Consider the following 19,347-nt stretch of genomic DNA (forward strand, 5'->3'; position numbering starts at 1 on the left):
TTCCAAACGTCGCCTCCTATTCAGAGATCCACAGCACACACACACACATAGGAAAGAACCAACTGCAATTCAAAGATGTCTTCATGTGTCTCCACACAGGTCTGCAGACACCGGAAGGAAGTAGACAACACATTTATCTGTTGCCCCGCCCTCATAACACTTCCAAATCTTCATTCATCCCCCCCTTCTCATGGGAGATAAACTTGATGCACGTTAGGCCCTATGATTTGGCCGGATTTTACACTCTCTAGAAGGGCGGTCTTATCTCTAACGCCTCTTCGATGTGTGAATAGTTTATTTTTAACTGTAAGACGCGTAAGAACGCATAAATAAGTACATGGCATTTACTCAGCAATGAACACGTCACTTACGGCGGTGAATGTGCTGCTATTGTCATAAGTGACGTGTTGATGTTTGAGTAAACACCATGTTATGTTTTATTTTAAATTAGTAGAAGAGTCGTATGCGAATGGATAGCACATATAATTTACCTTCATTTGCACCATGTAAAGAGATGTTTGAATTGCATTTTATTTAGTTGTGTTACACTTTGTAAATTCACAAACCTTTCACAATCACCATAAAAGACCATTAAAGACGTCTGAATTGTAATGAATCTACTGTTTCCAAATTACATTAAGTTATATTAAAAAAACTGCATAGCCTCTCACTGCTGGATTAAAGGGAACTCATTGGCGGGAGCTAGATGGTCAACAGTGGCGGGAGCTGCATTGTGAAGAGTGGAGGAAGCTAGATAATGAACAGTGGAGGGAACCAGGTGGTGAACAGTGGAGGGAGCTAGATGTTGAACAGTGGAGGAAGCTAGATGGTGAACAGTGGGGGGAGCTAGATTGTGAACAGTGGGGGGAGCTAGATGGCGAACAGTGGAGGAAGCTAGATAATAAACAGTGGAGGGAACCAGGTGGTGAACAGTGGAGGGAGCTAGATGTTGAACAGTGGAGGAAGCTAGATGGTGAACAGTGGGGGGAGCTAGATTGTGAACAGTGGGGGGAGCTAGATGGCGAACAGTGGAGGAAGCTAGATAATAAACAGTGGAGGGAACCAGGTGGTGAACAGTGGAGGGAGCTAGATGTTGAAAAGTGGAGGAAGCTAGATGGTGAACAGTGGTGGGAGCTAGATTGTGAACAGTGGAGGAAGCTAGATAATAAACAGTGGAGGGAACCAGGTGGTGAACAGTGGAGGGAGCTAGATGTTGAACAGTGGAGGAAGCTAGATGGTGAACAGTGGATAGAGCTAGATTGTGAACAGTAGAGGAAGCTAGATAATGAACAGTGGAGGGAACCAGGTGGTGAACAGTGGAGGGAGCTAGATGTTGAACAGTAGAGGAAGCTAGATGGTGAAACGTGGGGGGAGCTAGATAATGAACAGTGGAGGGAACTAGGTGGTGAACAGTGTAGGGAACCAGGTGGTGAACAGTGGAGGGAGCTACATGGCAAACAGTGGAGGGAGCTAGATGGTGAACAGTGGGGGGAGCTAGATGGCGAACAGTGGAGGGAGCTAAATGGTGAATAGTGAAGGGCGGTAGATGATGAACAGTGGAGGGAGCCAGATGGTGAACAGTGGAGGGAGCTAGATTGTGAACAGTGGAGGGCGCTAGATAATGAACAGTGGAGGGATTTAGGTGGTGAACAGTGGAGGGGGCTAGATGGTGAACAGTGGAGGGGGCTAGATGGTGAACAGTGGGGGGGGCTAGATAATGAACAGTGGAGGGAACTAGGTAGTGAACAGTGGAGGGAACCAGGTGGTGAACAGTGGAGGGAGCTAGATGGCGAAGAGTGGAGGGAGCTAGATGGCGAACAGTGGGGGGAGCTAGATGGTGAACAGTTGAGGGAGCTAGATGGTGAACAGTGGAGGGAGCTAAATGGTGAAGAATGGAGGGAGCAAGGTAGTGAACAGTTGAGGGAGCTAGATGGTGAACAGTGGAGGGAGCTAAATGGTGAAGAATGGAGGGAGCAAGGTGGTGAACAGTGGAGGGAGCTAGATGATGAACAGTGGAGGGAGCTAGATGGTGAACAGTGGAGGTAGTTAGATGCTGAACAGTGGGGGGAGCTAGATGGTGAACAGTTGAGGGAGCTAGATGGTGAACAGTGGAGGGAGCTAAATGGTGAAGAATGGAGGGAGCTAGATGGTGAACAGTTGAGGGAGCTAGATGATTAACAGTGGAGGGAGCTAGATGGTGAACAGTGGAGGGAGCTAGATGGCGAATAGTAGGGGGGAGCTAGATGGTGAACAGTTGAGGGAGCTAGATGGTGAACAGTAGAGGGAGCTAGATGATTAACAGTGGAGGGAGCTAGATGGTGAACAGTGGAGGGAGCTAGATGGTGAACAGTGGAGGGAGCTAGATGATTAACAGTGGAGGGAGCTAGATGGTGAACAGTGGAGGGAGCTAGATGGTGAACAGTGGAGGGAGCTAGATGGTGAACAGTGAACGGAGTTAGATGAACAGTGGAGGGGGATAAATGATGAACTGTGAAGGTAGCTAGATGATGGTGAAATGGGAGAGCCCTGAGAGTGGGTGATGCTACCATCTTCATTCCCCATCATTGATGGAGTATAGCAAACAGTGTAGGCTACTAAAGAATGAACAGTGGAGGAAGATAAATGATTAACATGGGGGGGGGGCTAGGTTTTGAACAGTGGAGGGAGCTAGATGGTGAACAGTTGAGGGAGCTAGATGGTGAACAGTTGAGGGAGCTAGATGGTGAACAGTTGAGGGAGCTAGATGGTGAACAGTGGAGGAAGCTAAATGATTAACATGGGGGGGCTAACTTTTGAACAGTGAAGGGAGGTAGATGGTGAACAGTGGTGGTAGTTAGATGGTAAACAGTGGAGGAAGATAGATGATGAACTGTGAAGGTAGCTAGATGATGGTGGAATGGGGGAGCCAGAAGAGTGGGTGATACTCCCATCTTCATTCCCTCTCATTGGTGGAGTATACAGAACAGTGTAGGGAAAGGATAAACAGTGGAGGGAGCTAGATGATGACCAGTGGGGGGGTCTCGATGGTGAATAGTGGAGGAAACTAGGTGATGAACAGTGGAGGGAGCAAGTTGATGGTGGAATGGGGGGAGCCAAGAGAGTGGGTGGGGCTACCAACTTCAGACCCTCTCACAGGTGGAGTATAGAGAACAGTGGAAGGAGCTAGATGATGGCGAAATGGGGGAGCCCGGAGAGTGGGTGATGCTACCATCTTCATTCCTTATCACTGGTGGAGTATAGCAACCAGTGTAGGCTACTAAAGGATGAACAATGGAGGGAGCTAGATGATGACCAGTGGATGGGCCTAGATGGTGAACAGTGGAGGGAGCAAGATGGTGAATAGTGGAGGAAACTAGGTGATGCACACTGGAGGGAGCAAGGTGATGGTGGAATGGGGGGAGCTTAAAGAGTGGGTGGTGCTACCAACCTCAGACCCTCTCGGTGGTGGCGTAAAGAGAACAGTGGAAGGAGCTAGATGATGAACAGTGGCGATAGCAAGATGATGGTGGAATGGGAAGCACGCAGAGTGGGTGGCACTACTAACCTCATACCCTCTCACCTGTGGAGTATATAGAACAGTGATGGGAGTTAGATGATGGTGAAATGGGGGAGACCGGAGAGTGGGTGATGCTACCAACTCAGACTCTCTCCCTGGTGGAGTTGGTGAACAGCAGAGGGAGCTAGAATAGTGGAATGGGGGAGCCTGGAGAGTGGGTGACGCTACCAACCTCAGACCCTCTCACTGGTGGAGTATAGCGAACAGTGGCAGGAACTAGATGAACAATGGCGAGGACTAGATGATGGTGGAATGTGGGAGAATGAAGAGTGGGTGATGCTACTAACCTCAGACCCTCTCACTGGTGGAGTATAGCGAACAGTGGAGGGAGCTAGATGATGAACATGGAATGAGATAGATGATGAACAGGGGACGGAGCTAGATGATGAACAGTGGATGGAGCTAGACGATGAACAGTGAAGGGAGCTAGATGATGAACATGGAATGAGCTAGATGATGAACATGGAATGAGATAGATGATGAACAGGGGACGGAGCTAGATGATGAACAGTGGATGGAGCTAGACGATGAACAGTGGAGGGAGCTAGATGATGAACAGTGGACGGAGCTATATGATGAACAGTGGAAGGGGCTAGATGATGAACAGTGGAGGGAGCTATATGATGAACAGTGGAATGAGCTAGATGATGTACAGTGGACGGAGCTAGATGATGAACAGTGAAAGGAGCTAGATGATGAACAGTGGACGGAGCTGGATGATGAACAGTGGAGGGAGCTAGATGTCGAACAGTGGAAGGAGCTAGATGATGAACAGTGGAAGGGGCTAGATGATGAACAGTGGAGGGAACTAGCTGATTTTATCCTTTGTCAATGTGCCCTCTGGTCCCTACGCTCTGGAAGCATCTCTCCACTTCAGAGGTGCAAGCACTTTATTTACTCCACCCGGTAATAGAAGTGTGACCTCAGGGGTGCAAGAACTTTACTTACTCCATCTGGTAATAGAAGCCATATGTCAGAGGTGTAAGAATTGTACTTACTCCACCTGGTAGTAGAAGCGGTATGGTGGGTTCTCCGCCACAGTGTCCTCCTTCTCCTCCACTTCCCAGAAGCAGGTTAGATCACTCAAGGTCTGAGTAAAGCACTTGATAGATTCGGGTCCCTGCGAAATCAGTATGGCGACTGGAGAGAGAGAGACAGACAGACAGAGAGAGAGGGGAGGAGAGAGGGAGAGAGAGAGACAGAGAGAGAGAGAGGAGGAGAGAGGGAGGGAGAGAGAGAAAGAGAAGGAGGGTCAAGAATTAGCACAGAACACACCAGGGGGTCTATAATGTGGGTTGCTGCTGCTTCATTTACAGAAGTCATTCATTTCACAATTCACAAGGCTTCTTTTTCAGCCCCCACACTCCATGATTTAATACATTCTGCCCGGTGTACCCGGGGTTTATAGGAGGAGCCCCTCTCATTCTACGCGTGCCCCTCACCTTTTATGGCACGGTGGCACATTCGTGGGGAAAAGAAACTACTTTGGGAATTGTCCAGTGAGAGGAGTAGGCGAGAGTGACCCCATATTGATGGGTGATGGCCATCCAGGTTTGCTCAGCAGCTTTTGTATCTGTGGTGCTGAGGGGACCGTGGCATGGTCACGAATTCTGCCTGAAAACTCAGTGAGGTGCCCATTGGCGTTAAGATAGTGTTGTTCATTTGGCAATAACAGGGGTGTGGGAAATGCAAAACTGTGTGCCAGTTTTCTACCCCATCAATTGCTTTGCATCCGTTTTCTACCCCATCACTTGCAGTGTGCCAGTTTTCTATGCCAACCCTTGTAGTGTGCCTCTTTTCTACCCCATCACTTGCGGCGCATCTGTTTTCTACCCCATCACTTGCAGTGTGCCAGTTTTCTATGCCAACCCTTGCGGTGTGCCGGTTTTCTACCCCATCACTTGCAGTGTGCCTGTTTTCCATCCCATCACTTGCGGTGCATCAGTTTTCTACCCCGTCACTTGCGGTGTGCCTGTTTTCTACCCCATCACTTGCAGTGCATCTGTTTTCTACCCCATCATTTGCAGTGTGCCAGTTTTCAACCCCATCACTTCCTGTGTGCCTGTTTTGTACCCCATTGCTTGCAGTGTGCCAGTTTTCTACCCCATGACTTGCGGTGTGCCAGGTTTCTACCCCATCACTTGCGGTGCCTCCGTTTTCTACCCCATCATTTGCAGTGTACCAGTTTTCTACCCCATCACTTGCAGTGTGCCAGTTTTCTACCCCAGCACTTGCTGTGGGCCTGTTTTGTACCCCATCACTTGCGGTGTGCCAGTTTTCTACCCCATCACTTGCGGTAAATCTGTTTTCTATCCCAAAATTTGCAGTGTGCCAGTTTTCGACCCCATCACTTCCTGTGTGCCTCTTTTGTACCCTATTGCTTGCAGTGTGCCAGTTTTCTACCCCAAAACTTGCGGTGTGCCAGGTTGCTACCCCATCAATTGCGGTGCCTCCATTTTTTACCCCATCATTAGCAGTGTGCCAGTTTTCTACCCCAGCACTCGCTGTGGGCCTGTTTTGTACCCCATCACTTGCGGTGTGCCTGTTTTCTACACCAGCACTTGCGGTGCATCAGTTTTTGACCCCAACGCTTGCTGTGTGCCTGTTTTGTACCCCATCACTTGTGGTATGCCAGTTTTCTACCCCATCCCTTGCAGTGTGCCAGTTTTCTACCCCATCATTTGCGGTGCATCCATTTTCTACCCCATCACTTGCAGTGTGCCAGTTTTCTACCCCATCACTTGCGATGCTTCAGTTTTCGACGCCATCACTTGCAGTGTGCCAGTTTTCTACGCCAACCCTTGCGGTGTGCCGGTTTTCTACCCCATCCCTTGCAGTGTGCCAGTTTTATACCCCATCAATTGCGGTGCATTCGTTTTCTACCCCAACATTTGCAGTGTGCCAGTTTCCGACCCCATCACTTGCTGTGTGACTGTTTTGTACCCCATTGCTTGCAGTGTGCCAGTTTCCTACCCCATTACTTGTGGTGTGCCAGGTTTCTACCCCATCACTTGTGGTGCATCCGTTTTCTACCTCATCATTTGCAGTGTGCCAGTTATCTACCCCAGCACTTGCAGTGCATCAGTTTGTTTTCGACCCCAACACTTGCTGTGTGTCTGTTTTGTACCCCATTGCTTGCTGTGTGCTGGTTTACTACCCCATCACTTGCGGTGTGCCGGTTTTCTACCCCATCCCTTGCAGCGTTCCAGTTTTCTACCCCATCACTTGCGGTGCATCCGTTTTCTACCCCATCATTTGCAGTGGGCCAGTTTTCGACCCCATCACTTGCTGTGTGCCTGTTTTGTACCTCATTGCTTGCAGTGTGCCAGCTTTCTACCCCATGACTTGCGGTGTGCCAGGTTTCTACCCCATCACTTGCGGTGCATCTGTTTTCTACCCCATCATTTGCAGTGTGCCAGTTATCTACCCCAGCACTTGCAGTGCATCAGTATTCGACCCCAACACTTGCTGTGTGCCTGTTTTGTACCCCATTGCTTGTTGTGTGTCAGTTTTCTACCCCATCACTTGCTGTGTGCCAGTTTTCTACCCCATCCCTTGCAGTGTGTCTGTTTTCTACCCCATCACTTGCGGTCCATCCGTTTTCTACCCCATCACTTGCAGTGTGCCAGTTTTCTACGCCAACCCTTGCGGTGGGCCTGTTTTCTACCCCATCACTTGCAGTGTGCCAGTTTTCTACGTCACCCCTTGCGGTATGCCAGTTTTTTACCCCATCACTTGTAGTGCATCTGTTTTCTACCCCATCATTTGCAGTGTGCCAGTTTTCTACCCCCTCACTTACAGTGTGCCACTTTTCTACCCCAGCACTTGTGGTGCATCAGTTTTCTACCCCATTGCTTTCTGTGTGCCAGTTTTCTACCCCCTCACTTACAGTGTGCCACTTTTCTACCCCAGCACTTGTGGTGCATCAGTTTTCTACCCTATTGCTTGCTGTGTGCCAGTTTTCTACCCCAGTACTTGCGTTGCATTAGCTTTCGACCCCATCACTTGCTGTGTGCCTGTTTTGTACCCCATCACTTGTGGTGTGCCAGTTTTCTACCCCATCCCTTGCAGTGTGCCAGTTTTCTACCCCATCATTTGCGGTGCATCCATTTTCTACCCCATCACTTGCAGTGTGCCAGTTTTCTACCCCATCACTTGCGATGCTTCAGTTTTCGACGCCATCACTTGCAGTGTGCCCGTTTTCTACGCCAACCCTTGCGGTGTGCCGGTTTTCTACCCCATCCCTTGCAGTGTGCCAGTTTTATACCCCATCAATTGCGGTGCATCCGTTTTCTACCCCATCATTTGCAGTGTGCCAGTTTTCGACCCCATCACTTGCTGTGTGACTGTTTTGTACCCATTGCTTGCAGTGTGCCAGTTTTCTACCCCATTACTTGTGGTGTGCCAGGTTTCTACCCCATCACTTGTGGTGCATCCGTTTTCTACCCCATCATTTGCAGTGTGCCAGTTATCTACCCCAGCACTTGCAGTGCAACAGTTTGTTTTCGACCCCAACACTTGCTGTGTGTCTGTTTTGTACCCCATTGCTTGCTGTGTGCTGGTTTACTACCCCATCAGTTGCGGTTTGCCGGTTTTCTACTCCATCCCTTGCAGTGTTCCAGTTTTATACCCCATCACTTGCGGTGCATCCGTTTTCTACCCCATCATTTGCAGTGTGCCAGTTTTCGACCCCATCACTTGCTGTGTGCCTGTTTTGTACCCCATTGCTTGCAGTGTGCCAGTTGTCTACCCCATGACTTGCGGTGTGCCAGGTTTCTACCCCATCACTTGCGGTGCATCTGTTTTCTACCCCATCATTTGCAGTATGCCAGTTATCTACCCCAGCACTTGCAGTGCATCAGTATTCGACCCCAACACTTGCTGTGTGCCTGTTTTGTACCCCATTGCTTGCTGTGTGCCAGTTTTCTACCCCATCACTTGCTGTGTGCCAGTTTTCTACCCCATCCCTTGCAGTGTGCCTGTTTTCTATCCCATCACTTGCGGTCCATCCGTTTTCTACCCCATCACTTGCAGTGTGCCAGTTTTCTACGCCAACCCTTGCGGTGTGCCTGTTTTCTACCCCATCACTTGCAGTGTGCCAGTTTTCTACGTCACCCCTTGCGGTGTGCCAGTTTTTTACCCCATCACTTGTAGTGCATCCGTTTTCTACCCTATCATTTGCAGTGTGCCAGTTTGCTACCCCCTCACTTACAGTGTGCCACTTTTCTACCCCAGCACTTGTGGTGCATCCGTTTTCTACCCTATTGCTTGCTGTGTGCCAGTTTTCTATCCCAGTACTTGCATTGCATCAGCTTTCGACCCCATCACTTGCTGTGTGCCTGTTTTTTACCCCATTGCTTGCAGTGTGCCAGTTTTCTACTCCCTCACTTGCAGTGGGCCAGTTTTCTACCGCATCACTTACGGTGTGCCATTTTTCTATCCCAGCACTTGCGGTGCATCAGTTTTCTACCCCATCACTTGCTGTGTGCCTGTTTTGCAACCCATTGTTTGCCGTGTGCCAGTTTTCTACCCCATCACTTGCGGTGTGCTAGTTTTTTACCCCATCACTTGCGGTGCATCAGTTTTCGACCCCATCACTTGCTGTGTGCCTGTTTTGCAACCCATTGTTTGCCGTGTGCCCGTTTCCTACCCCTTCACTTTCTGTGTGCCTGTTTTCTACCCCATCACTTGCTGTGTGCCTGTTTTGTACCCCATTGCTTGCAGTGTGCCTGTTTTCTACCGCATCACTTGCGGTGCTTCTGTTTTCTACCCCAGCACTTGTGGTGTGCCTGTTTTCTACCCCATCACTTGTGGTGCATCAGTTTCCGACCCCATCACCCCATCACTTGCTGTGTGCCTGTTTTTTACCCCATTGCTTGCAGTGTGCACGTTTTCTACCCCATCACTTTCTGTGTGCCTGTTTTCTGCCCCATCACTTGCTGTGCACCTGTTTTTTACCCCAGTGCTTGCAGTGTGCCCGTTTTCTACCCCATCACTTTCTGTGTGGCTGTTTTGTACCCATCACCTGCTGTGTGCCTGTTTTGTACCCCATTGCTTGCAGTGTGCTTGTTTTGTACCCCATTGCTTACAGTGTGCCCGTTTTCTACCCCATCACTTTCTGTGTGCCTGTGTTCTACCCCATCACTTGCTGTGTGCCCGTTTTCTACCCCATCACTTGCAGTGTGCCAGTTTCCTACTCCATCACTTGCAGTGTGCCAGTTTTCTACTCCATCACTTGCTGTGTGCCTGTTTTGTACACCACCACTTGCAGTGTGCCTGTTTTGTACCCCATTGCTTGCAGTGTGCCAGTTGTGTACCCCATTGCTTGCAGTGTGCCTGTTTTATACCCCATTGCTTGCAGTGTGCCAGTGTTCTACCCCATCACTTGCGGTGTGCCAGTTTTCTACCCCATCACTTGCTCTGTGCCTGTTTTGCACCCCATTACTTGCAGTGTGCCATTTTCTACCCCATCACTTGCAGTGTGCCAGTTTTATACTCCATCACTTGCTGTTTGCCTGTTTTGTACCGCATTGCTTGCAGTGTGCCTGTTTTCTACCCCATCACTTTCTGTGTGCCTGTTTTCTACCCCATCACTTGCAGTGTGCCTGTTTTGTACCCCATTGCTTGCAGTGTGCCAGTTTTCTACCCCATCACTTGCGTGTGCCAGTTTTCTACCCCATCACTTGCGGTGCATCCGTTTCTGACCCCATCACTTGCAGTGTGCCAGTTTTCAATCACATCACTTGCTGTGTGCCAGTTTTCTGCCCCATTGCTTGCAGTGTGCTGGTTTTCTACCCAATTGCTTGTAGTGTGGCAGTTTTCTACTCCATCACTTGCGGTGTGCCAGTTTTCTACCCCATCACTTGCGGTGCATCCGTTTCTGACCCCATCACTTGCAGTGTGCCAGTTTTCGACCCTATCACATGCTGTGTGCCAGTTTTCTACCCCATTGCTTGCGGTGTGCCAGTTTTGTACCCCATTGCTTGCAGTGTGCCACTTTTCTACCCCATCACTTTTTGTGTGCCATGTTCATACTCCACTGATTGCTGTGTGTCTGTTTCCCTTCCAATCACCCAATACAGAGGGACTACAGGAAGCCCTGCCCCTATCCCTTCCACTCTACTGACCTGCTTACAAGGGTCTAACATATAAACAGGGCTGTCAGAAGATGTGGTGAGGCCCGGGGGCAAATGATTTGGTGAGGCCCCTTTACAATTTTTTGCACCTGGCCAGCGGCGGCACATCCGCAAACAGGAAACTCGAGAAATATACCCTTGAGTTTGTGTGCAGGATCCCAAATATGGTTTATTACTACAACTCCAAATCAACTGCAGCAAAGTTAGATTTCTCTATTGAAGAAAGGTGCATGCCAGACTAACTTTTTTATCATATGAATAAATATATATAGGTTGGCATGAGCTCTCCACTGCGCCACCTCCAATTCTCTGAGGGTCAGTCACTTTTACAAGCAAAGAGTTAAGGGCAGATCACTTTCTTCGGCTGGGGCCTCCCTCTCGAAACAGCCTCCCTGCCTCGCTGAAACTTGAGGAGAACCATTTCCGGTTCCGGAAGCACCTCAAGACCTGTCTCTTTGCTTCTGCCTTCTCTCTTCCTCTCCCTTGCTGATCACCTGCCTGATCCATGCACTGGTCACCTGGTCAAGCTCTGAATTCGGGCCCAGGTCCCTGCCTGTCCTGTTGCAATCCCGCACTGCCTCTTGGCTCCCCTGCACTCGTGGTCTGTATCTATAACCCTACAGTCCCCACTCTTGCACTTATTCTCCACCCGTTGGCTGCACTTATGAGTACCCACACTTGCCACCCGTTGGCTGCACTCTTGTTTCTCCTTTGTTACTGCACTTCTGCATCCTACCCCACCCTCGGCACTTCTCCCTCCCCTCTTGCGCGATCTGAATGACACAAGGCCTAGTAAGATCTGTGTTTTGTCCTACTCTTTGGTTTCTCCCTCCTTGCCTTGTCACGCCTAGAAACACTTGTGTACAGGCACGTTATAAATGCCATATCATATCATTAAGGAGCTCCCTGCCCCTGTGTGAGCATTAAAACACACATCATACACAGTGACACATGATGTACAGTGGAGGCTGGTACATTTCTGAACTTAAGAGGCTTAAATGTTTGTGCCAATTAGGCAGGAGCAACAGAACACAGTGAGGGAGCCCAAACCAAACAAGGGTTGCTTGCCGGGGATTCTGACTCCCAACAAAATGTTTGAAACATTGGGTTAAAAGTATGCATTTCACAGCACTTTATTTGCAAAATTGGTTAGAAATCCATACAGTTTGCAATTGGTTTTGTATGGAAGCACATGGAAATTCCCAATAGTTGCAAATCACAAATTGTGCATAGGAACATTTTCCAATACATTTAATGCCGCCTTTCCATGCGAGATATGTTAGTATAAAAATATATTCATGCCGGTTGTTCTCATGTAGGTCCATGCAGGTTGCATCAATATATGCCATTGTTACCATGTACAGATTCCCAAACAGTAAAAATGCCATGCCACAGAAAGTATATCCAGGCTGACTGTGTACCATAAGTGTTATTACTGGCTAGATTGGCCTACATTCAATGTGAGCCATTTTAGCCAAGTAGTATGTTGGCTTTAACCTTGATGCATAGTCCTGTGCATCAAGGGTAAAGCAAAAAGAGCACTGGCAATGCTAACAGTTTGGGCATTCGTGTGGGCATGGGAAAGGCACTTCTGTATTGGTATTAGCTGCCCATTGATAGTGCCGGTGCACAATAGTTTGAGTACCTGAGCAGCTAATAGCAGTGCCTGGTAAATGCCTAATACTTATAAACAAGCCAAAACTGTTGGCTTTGCCAATGCTTATTTTTAAAAGAACTTCAGCGAAAGACACGGAGGGTGGTTTTAAATTGAGTGGCCAAAAGCAGACCTGATTAAGACATTTTTATTACACCAGTTACGTGTTTACAACTCCAATGAAGTCATGAACTCTCAGAAGACTCCTTTGAGAAAACACTTGCAGGCACATTGAGGGCAAAGTTTGATGGCAAGGCATTTTTAAAGCTAGCCCAAAGAGTTCCAGTGAGGAGGTGTTTTGGGTGGGAGGGCAGGAACTGGGTGAGAATTGCCATAGGGATTAGCATGGCCATGAGAAGTCATTTCACTGTTAACACCTGCATTCATATCCATACATTTTTAGGTAATTGAAATCGTGATGTGGGGTTAGCACTTGCATGCTAGGGGAGTGATTAGAAGGGAAGTGGTGACATGAGACATCTCATTCTCACAGCAGTCCTTAAGTGTGACGTTTCAGAAATGAAGGCGAGAGGTAGCTGCTTGTAACATTGAAGCCTCACCAGAATAGTCTCATTCAAAATGTGGAAAGATGTTAAGTGCCCCCACACAAGGAAGTTTGCCCCTTCCTCACAGCCTCTGACGTTAGCGCCTCTCCCAACATTTGAAGTGTTAGTCCCCTTTCCCCCCTGACATTTTAGCCTAGGTGCACCTCTGATGCCATGAACCCACCCCTTAATGAAGTGGCCCCCAGGGCAGCTACATTTAGGGTTGGTGCTGAACACACACTCACAAAAACACTTTCACCCATGCATTCATCCACCAGTTACACAACTCCATACATGCATGCATACATAAAACCAAACACAGCATTGACACAAACACCAATATGCACGCATGCATTCATACATACACATATACATACTAATTTAATTTAAATACACATATACACTTTTAATTTAAAATAAAAAAACACTTTCCTTACCTCCATGCACCCTTAAAAAGCATTCAGGTAGCCGACACGTAGACATGCTGCCTGACAAGAGAGAACTCCTTTCCCATCAGTCAGTGTGATCATGCTGTCAACATGAACACACTGACTGACAAGAGAGAACTCCTCTCCCATCAGTCAGCGTGATCACGCTGACAACATGAACACACTGACTGAGACTGACTGACAAGAGAGAACTCCTCTCCCATCAGTCAGCGTGGTCACGCTGAGCAACGTGAATGCACTGACAAGAGAGAACTCCTCTCCCATCAGTCAGGGTGGTCACGCTGAGCAACGTGAACACACTGACTGACAAGAGAGAACTCCTCTCCATCAGTCAGCATGATCACGCTGACTGCGTGAACACACTGACTGACAAGAGAGAACTCCTCTCCCATCAGTTAGCGTGATCATGCTGACAACATGAACACACTGACTGACACTGACTGACAAGAGAGAACTCCTCTCCCATCAGTCAGCGTGATCATGCTGAGTAACGTGAACACACTGACTGACAAGAGAGAACTCCTCTCCCATCAGTCAGCGTGGTCACGCTGAGCAACATGAACACACTGACTGACAAGAGAGAACTCCTCTCCCATCAGTCACCATGATCACGCTGACAACGTGAACACACTGACTGACAAGAGAGAACTCCTCTCCCATCAGTCAGCGTGGTCATGCTGAGCAAAGTGAACACACTGACTGACAAGAGAGAACCCCTCTCCATCAGTCAGCATGATCACGCTGACAGCGTGAACACACTGACTGACAAGAGAGAACTCCTCTCCCATCAGTTAGCGTGATCATGCTGACAACATGAACACACTGACTGAGATTGACTGACAAGAGAGAACTCCTCTCCCATCAGTCAGCATGATCATGCTGAGCAACGTGAACACACTGACTGACAAGAGAGAACTCCTCTCCCATCAGTCAGCTTGGTCACGCTGAGCAACATGAACACACTGACTGACAAGAGAGAACTCCTCTCCCATCAGTCAGCGTGATCACGCTGACAACGTGAACACACTGACTGACAAGAGAGAACTCCTCTCCCATCAGTCAGCGTGGTCATGCTTAGCAACGTGAACACACTGACTGACAAGAGAGAACTCCTCTCCCATCAGTCAGCGTGATCACGCTGACAACATGAACACACTGACTGACACGAGAGAACTCCTCTCCCGTCAGTCAGCGTGGTCACGCTGACAACATGAACACACTGACTGACACGAGAGAACTCCTCTCCCGTCAGTCAGTGTGGTCATGCTGAGCAACGTGAACACACTGACTGACAAGAGAGAACTCCTCTCCTGTCAGTCAGCGTGGTCATGCTGAGCAACGTGAACACACTGACTGACGAGAGAACTCCTCTCCCATTAGTCAGCGTGGTCATGCTGAGCAACGTGAACACACTGACTGACAAGAGAGAACTCCTCTCCCATCAGTCAGCATGGTCAGTCAGCGTGGTCATGCTGAGCAACGTGAACACACTCACTGACAAGAGAGAACTCCAGTCAGCGTGGTCATGCTGAGCAACGTGAACACACTGACTGACAAGAGAGAACTCCTCTCCCGTCAGTCAGTGTGGTCACGCTGACAACATGAACACACTGACTGACAGGAGAGAACTCCTCTCCCATCAGTCAGCATGGTCACGCTGACAACATGAACACACTGACTGACAGGAGAGAACTCCTCTCCCATCAGTCAGTGTGATGACGCTGACAACATGAACACACTGACTGACAGGAGAGGAGTCCTCTCCTGTCAGTCAGCGTGGTCATGCTGAGCAACGTGAACACACTGACTGACAGGAGATAACTCCTCTCCCATCAGTCAGCGTGGTCACACTGAGCAACGTGAACACACTGACTGACAGGCGAGGAGTCCTCTCTTGTCATTCGGCATGTCCATGTTTTCAGCTGAATGATGGGAGGCAGCAGAGCTCATTTCTGAGCCCTGCTGTCTCCCATTATTTTTGTTTGTTGCGGAGCCAAACGGCTTCGCAACAAACAGCAAAATCATTGCAAGGGCAGAGAGGAGACAGCACCGTCCCCCGTGAGAATAAAGAACACGGGAGACGGAGACAGCACCGTCCCCCGTGTGAATAAAGGACACGGGAGACTGTGCTGCCTTCCACTTAGGAGAGGGGGCTGTGAGGCCCCCCGCAATTGCGAGGCCCGGGGGAGTTCCCCCCCCCTGCACCCTCCTCGTGACGGCCATGCATATAAAAACATCATCTCACCGACACAAACGTGCCATAGAGCTAAACAAACCACCCGGGAAACAGTGCCAACTGCACCGTGCCCATTGTCTGCACTGGGACAGCCCTGGAGGACACAGGTGTAATACAGGACCTTATGGTGGCGATTAAAATCCACAAAGCAAGGCTACCAGAGAATAGGGGATAGATCCACTCCTGCAGCACATCAAACACAACACATGTGGGCGTCAGGGGGCAGCCGCCTCCCTGCAGGGGAACACATGGTAAGGTGGTCGCCGATGCTCAACCCAAGCCAAGGCCAACAGCTGGTGACTCTCAGGTAAATACTGTCCTGCAAAGCGAAGCAAAAGCTTATTGGGGGTGCAGAACCTCTGCTACATGAAAAAATGAGTGCCTGATCCGCCCCCCACCCCAAATGCTATATCTGCTTATATTTCTTACTTAAAGCAGTCACCGGTATTGCTCTTGGAATGCCCAGGTGCCCCCTCTTCCCGCCCCATACTCCGGGCCAGCCCCTTAGCTTGAAGACCACTGCTCTTCTGCTCTAGAATCAGGGCTGTCCCTGTGTAAAGGAGCAAATGACCAAGACTTCTGAGGCCTTCATTATCGCCTTGGCTACTGTCCTGGAAAAATGTGTACATATATACGGCAGTCACTCTGAGGGATAAGGGTGTTGCGGCTCCGTAACCGAGGCTTCGCTGACTACTACGCGAGCAGCGGGCTGTATGAAGGAACGGTAGCGAGTTTCTTCTAAGCTTCATCAGGGCATTCGGAAACATATCCATGTTTGTATATCGGTGACTAAATGACACGCGCAAGGATACTGCGACACGTCTATGGTTTTTGTTTACGGGGCAATGCACTCACTTTTGGTGATTGGGCGGAGAGTTCCAGGATTTAGTGTTCCGATGTAAAACGCATAGTTATCAATTATTTTTGATTGCTAAGGTTTCAAGCATTATGCCGGTATCTTTTGGAATTCTGCCAATAGCAGGATTGAATGTATTGGAAAGAATTGCATGTTTTGTGTGTTTCTATTATTTTTGTTTCTGTTTTTTTTAGTGAAATCTTCTATTAAAGTATTGTCCATTGTGCATGATTTTATTTGGAATATGAGAGTGGTTCATTCAGATGGAATGAGGCGGATCACTACTTTTGCAAGAGTTAGGTTTATTGGATATTAACCGCTTCGCAAGAAAAATGCTACATTTTTTTCAGTTCATTTATTTGAATTGAGACTTATTTTATTTATTTATTTTTTATTTATCTTCCATTGTTTGTTTCCCATTTAGTTTATGAGTAACTTCAGCTTTCTAACTTGGGATGTGAGGGGAATTAACTGTGCTGCAAAGAAAAACAAAACACAATCTATTAAAAAAGCTACGGAGAATGAGTAGATATTGCTTTCTTGCAAAAGAGACACACATATTAGAATGTGATCAGAAAATGTTACTAAATTCAAGGTACACTCAAGTGCTGTTGAGCTGCAATACAACCAGATCAAGGGGTGTGTGTATTTTAATCGGAAAGGCAAGAAATGTAGTGGTTGAAAATATTGATGAAGATCTAGAAGTTAGCTTGATATTGGCAAATATTATTCTGGATAATACTAAGCTCTCGGTTGGTTCGATCTATGGACCCTGTGCTCATGGTGCTATTTTTTCAGGGATTTGACAAGATGTCTGTGGAACATGGAATGCGACCACGTGATTTTGGGGGGTGACTTTAATTGCGTGCTAAAGGATAGACTGGATCGGTCGGCTTCGTGTAGATATTTGGGAAACAATGTAACACATTGTCGCGCTCTGAAACACTTGTGTATGAGCGCAATATAAATAAAATATCATATCATATCATATCACATAGTCTGAGGAATATGATCGATAGCTTTGACATGGTAGATGTTTGGAGGGTTAAATTCCCAAACGCCATAGAGTTTACTTTTCACTCGCCGGTGCATGACTCCTACGCACAGTTGGACTATTTTATTATGTCTGATGCGTTGCTGGATGGGGTAAAAGATGTGGATATCCAGGAAAGGAATATTTCAGACCACGCTAGGGTTCGATTGATGTTTACTCTGCGAAAAACGAGTCAGAGTCACAGGTGGCAGAGATTAAATATATGTATTTTGAGGGATGAAGCAGCTGAGCAAAATGTAAGGAATTACATTGAGAGATTCTTCAATGAGAATCTAGATTCCGCAGATGTCAGTATTGTATGGGACTGCTTTAAAGCTGCAATGAGAGGGGAACTGATTAGTCAGACGGCTCACATCAGGAAAGAAGCGGAGGCAGAGAATAAAACAGTCAGAAACCTCATTGGCTACAGTTCAGAGACGTTATGCAATGTCTGAGGATGATGAAGATAAGCTTGAATTGGGTAGACTGGCGGAATTGTTAAATTATACCAACCAATGGAAAAAGTTTTATTTTGTATCAGGCAAGCATTTTGGCAGAACGGTGAAATAGAGGGTTGCCTCTTGGCTATGAAACTCGTAGGTCAAAGGTCAAATAGGTCAGTAATTCGGCATATTGTTAGTGCTGAATGTGGGTCAGTTTTGACAAATGAAGAGATCTGTGGATGCTTTAAATCATACTATGAGTTGCTCTACTCTGAAACCATATTCCCAACACATGAGGATTTGGACTTGTTCTTCGGGAAGATTGAGCTGCCAGTATTGTCAGAGACTAATTGTTTACAGCTGGAAGGAAACATTTTAGAGACTGAAATTACTACGGCTATTGCTGAATTGAAGGTAGACAAATCACCTGGCCTTGACGGTTTGCCTGTAGAAATGTATAGATCATTCATAGACAAACTTTTTCAGGTTTTGTGTAAAGTCTATAATTATTTGCTGGCAAGGGGCGAACTGTAACTTATGTAACTGTATAAGTATGAAAGAAGCTTTAATAACACTAATTCCTAAGCCAGCTAAAGATCAAGCTAAATGCGAGAACCATCGACCAATTTCGCTGCTGACTGTTGATATGAAAATTCTTGTGAAGATTAATGTGAGTTGATTCACACTTCTCCGTCCGGATTTTTTTAGTCATCTATATGGATATGATAATATTAGATCCATTATTAATAGGATCGGAAATAAATATGGAATACTTTCGATAGCAAAGTTGATTTTTGTGGGACGTGGAGAAAGCATTTGATAGGGTTAACTGGCTTTTTCTGAGGTTTACCTTAAAGAAGATGGGTTTTGGAGCTAATTTTGTGAATATGGTTGTTTGCCTGCATTATGGAGCTTCTGCTAGGATCTGGGCTAATAGTATCATTTCAGAGGCATTTGGGTTCTATAGAGGCACGAGACAGGGTTACCATTTATCACCACTTCTTTTCAATATTGCTCTTGAACTACTGATAACAGTTATTCTTCAGGATGTGGATCTTTGTGGGTTGAAAATAGGGCCGGTTGAAATTAGGGTGTTAGCATATGCAGAAGATTTAGTGTTAGTGGTTGCACTTTCACAAACTCTGGTGTTGTGTCCTTTTCTGAGGAATATAGTTAATGAAACTGAGATGCTGACTGCCACAAGATTATTTGGTCAAAATGTGAACTCTTTTCATTAACGGACAGTAGTTCAATGATTGATTTTGAGGGATGGAATTGTAAATGGTCAGATGAGAGAGTTACTTACTTGGGGATAACTTTGATAAGATATTTAAAAGATTGTTGAGGTTAATGTTGAGAGGGTGATTAGAGTTATTGGAAAAGATATTGTTAAGTGGAAGAATATTGCTTTGGACATATGGGGAAAGATTAGCGCATTA

At 47.4% G+C, this 19,347-nt stretch overlaps 1 protein-coding gene across 1 annotated transcript in view; it reads right to left on the reverse strand.

The window, feature by feature from the left end:
- Nucleotides 1-19,347, reverse strand: part of EPOR (erythropoietin receptor) — a 76,931-nt gene that overhangs the window by 37,495 nt on the left and 20,089 nt on the right. Inside the window, exon 2 of the mRNA XM_069604162.1 lies at nucleotides 4,555-4,696. Coding sequence (XP_069460263.1) covers nucleotides 4,555-4,696 — 142 coding nt within the window. The remainder of the gene's footprint in view (nucleotides 1-4,554; nucleotides 4,697-19,347) is intronic.

The sequence above is a fragment of the Ambystoma mexicanum genome, chromosome 3q (genome assembly GCF_040938575.1).
Source record: "Ambystoma mexicanum isolate Mex_15411 chromosome 3q, UKY_AmexF1_1, whole genome shotgun sequence".
NCBI classification, from domain to species: domain Eukaryota; kingdom Metazoa; phylum Chordata; class Amphibia; order Caudata; family Ambystomatidae; genus Ambystoma; species Ambystoma mexicanum.